General features: G+C 47.6%; 1 protein-coding gene across 1 annotated transcript in view; it reads left to right on the forward strand.

Moving 5' to 3' along the window:
- LOC101850245 (lysosomal aspartic protease) overlaps nt 1–3,076 on the forward strand; it is a gene marked incomplete in the record, with an annotated part of 19,038 nt that overhangs the window by 9,469 nt on the left and 6,493 nt on the right. The window contains 2 exon segments of the mRNA XM_005098147.3: nt 1,048–1,166; nt 2,577–2,776. Of these exon segments, the coding sequence (XP_005098204.3) occupies nt 1,048–1,166; nt 2,577–2,776 (319 nt within the window).

The raw sequence follows: 3,076 nt of genomic DNA on the forward strand, positions 1-3,076 counted from the left end.
TGTGTTTAGAGAGAGAGAGAGAGAGAGAGAGAGAGAGAGAGAGACACAGACAGACAGACAGACAGACAGACGGACAGACAGAGAAAGGAGGGGATGACCGAGGAGGGAGATATGGGGCGAGAGAGAAAGAAGAGAGAAAGGAGCAGAAGGGGGAAATTAATCAACAAGCATACAGGCACGCAAGCAGACAGACAGACAGACACACACACACACACACACACACACACACACACACACACACACACACACACACACACACACAGACAGCCAGACAGCCAGCCAGCCAGCCACCCAGACAGACAGACAGATGGGCATATAAATAGATAAATAGAGATAGGCGACGTGTGCCACGTATTAACCGCGATGAGATGGCAGGAACGATGAGTCGATCGCTGATTCAATGCATGACTCACAGAATGTTTTTGTTCTCCACTTAACTGAGAAGTCAATGTTTTTGTTCTCCACTTAACTGAGAAGTCAAGTCCGCGACTTTTTTTTTGTTCTCTTCAACTTCAAAAATACGGTGACCCGGATCTTGATCTCGCACCCATGTCTACTTATTCTTTCACCTACCCAATAAGTAAAATGAACGAGCCTTACATCTAGACTTGGGTGGTTGGCGGGTCCTCTGATGTGGTTTACTTTTGCTTTTGAGTTTTTAAGTTTTGAGTGTGAGTAAAGAGAAGCCCATGGCCACAGTAACAGTCATATCGGGCAGGGAAGAAGCGAGACAGACAGACAAACAGAAACATCAGAGGGAAAGAAAAGAAGCAGGACCTACCAGTGCCGCCCTCCAACCACTCCCGCTGCTTATTTTGTATCAAACATCTATTGCCTATATCTTCCCCTTCTCTCCCCCTCTCCTCTCTTCCTCGCGCCCGCTCCCCCCCCCCCCCCTCACGCCCTCTCTCTCTCTTTCTCCCTCTCTCATACAGTGTGCTCGTGCGCTTGTGTGGGTATCATTCATCTTTCGCCTGTTTCACTTGTAAACGGCGTAACACTGTGTATAATCAACAATGAAAAATAAAGTGTATCTCATTTCCACAGTGCTGCATCAAAAGTACAATTCTGACGCCTCCAGCACTTACAAAAAGAACGGAACAAGCTTCGCCATCCGGTACGGTACCGGTAGTTTAACCGGATACCTCAGTACCGACACTGTCACTGTGAGTACATCAGTGTTTACTAGTGAGTTAACCAGATACCTCAAAACCAATGCTGTCACTGTCACGGTACGTGTATACCAGTAGTTAAACCGGATACCTGAGTGTCGACACTTGTCTTTGTGAGTACATCTGTGTTTGGGATACCGTTAGTTAACCGGATACCTCACTACCGATACTGTCACTATAAGTATTGGTACACCGTGCCTGTGTTGCTGTGGTTAGGCGCGTCAACGTCGCACACGGAAGGCGTGAGTTCGACTCTCATGTAAGAAAGTTTTAAAATTTTTAAAACTTGTGTAACTCTGTCCGCTTGCTGGGACGTTGTATCCCTCTTCTGTCCGGGTTGGCAGGATTGATGCAGCCAGCCTCCTAAATGTTCGATATTGTGTAGACTGCGTAAAACATTTACAGTCATCGTGAGTATCTGTGTTACCACGACTTCAACCACAAGAACCGCAACAACAACCACAATAGTAACGCAGTATCTATAACTACAACCCCACCACCGCCGCTCTCTCCATCATAGCCATCACCACCACGACAACGCCTACAACAACGGCAACAACAACGACAACAACAACGACAACAACAACGGCAACAACAACAACGACAACAACAACATCACCACCACAACAACTACAACCATCACCACTCATGACACTACCACAACTCCACAGCAACCACCATAACAACAACCACCTCCTCCACCACCACTACCATCAACAACAACAACAACAACAACAACCTTTAACCAAAACCACTAACAACAAAACAACAACAACAGCAACAGCAACAGCAACAACAACAACAACAACAACAACAACAACAACAACAACAACAACAACCTTTAACCAAAACCACTAACAACAAAACAACAACAACAGCAACAGCAACAATAACAACAACAACAACAACAACAACAACAACAACAACAACAACAACAACAACAACAACACTTAGGGGTGGTTGGCGGGTGCTCTGGTGTGGTTTGCTTCTTCTTTCCTATCAAACATCTATCGTCCTTATCTGCCCTTCTTCTTTTTTATGTTTATCTGCCCTTCTTCTATTTTAAGTTTGTTACTCTCGTGTAGCACCACTAATCTGTGGGTGGTTGGCGGGTGCTCTAATGTGGCTTGCTTCTTCTTTCCTATCAGACATATATCGTCCTTATCTCTCCTCCTTTTTTATGTTTGTTACTCTCTTGTAACACCTCTAATCTTCTGGCACTCATATGACATTATGCAGTTGCGAGCGCTGTAAAACCTCTACTAAAACAAACAAACAAACACCTCTAATCTTCTGCAACTCATATGACCTTATGCATTTGCAAGCGTCGTAAAACCTCTTCTAAAACAAACAATAACACTTAACCCAAACAACCACCGACAACCACACTCTCTCCTCCACAAGGTGGCTGGCCTGGCTGTGAAGGACCAGACATTCGCCGAGGCCATCACCCAGCCTGGCGTGACCTTCATCGCCGCCAAGTTTGACGGCATCCTAGGCATGGGCTACTCAGAGATCTCCGAGGACGGCGTGGTGCCGGTCTTCTACAACATGGTGTCCCAGAAACTGGTGGCACAGCCCGTCTTCTCCTTCTTCCTTGACAGGTGTGTGTGTGTGTGTGTGTGTGTGTGTGTGTGTGTGTGTGTGTGTGTGTGCGTGCGTGCGTGCGTGCGTGCGTGCGTGCGTGCGTGCGTGCGTGCGTGCGTGCGTGCGTGAGTGTGTGCGTGAGTGTGAGTGTGAGTGTGTGAAGATGTGCGTGCGTGCGTGCGCGCGTACCTGCGTGCGAGCGAGCGTACGAGCGTGCGCGCGGGCGTGCGCGCCCGAGTGAGAGAGCGGTTGTGTCAGGCTTCAGCAGCATGGCGCACGAGACATCGGCACTATAAACAATTAACATGTCTCTGTGT

The sequence above is a fragment of the Aplysia californica genome, unplaced genomic scaffold (assembly GCF_000002075.1).
Source record: "Aplysia californica isolate F4 #8 unplaced genomic scaffold, AplCal3.0 scaffold00173, whole genome shotgun sequence".
In the NCBI taxonomy this organism is placed as follows: domain Eukaryota; kingdom Metazoa; phylum Mollusca; class Gastropoda; order Aplysiida; family Aplysiidae; genus Aplysia; species Aplysia californica.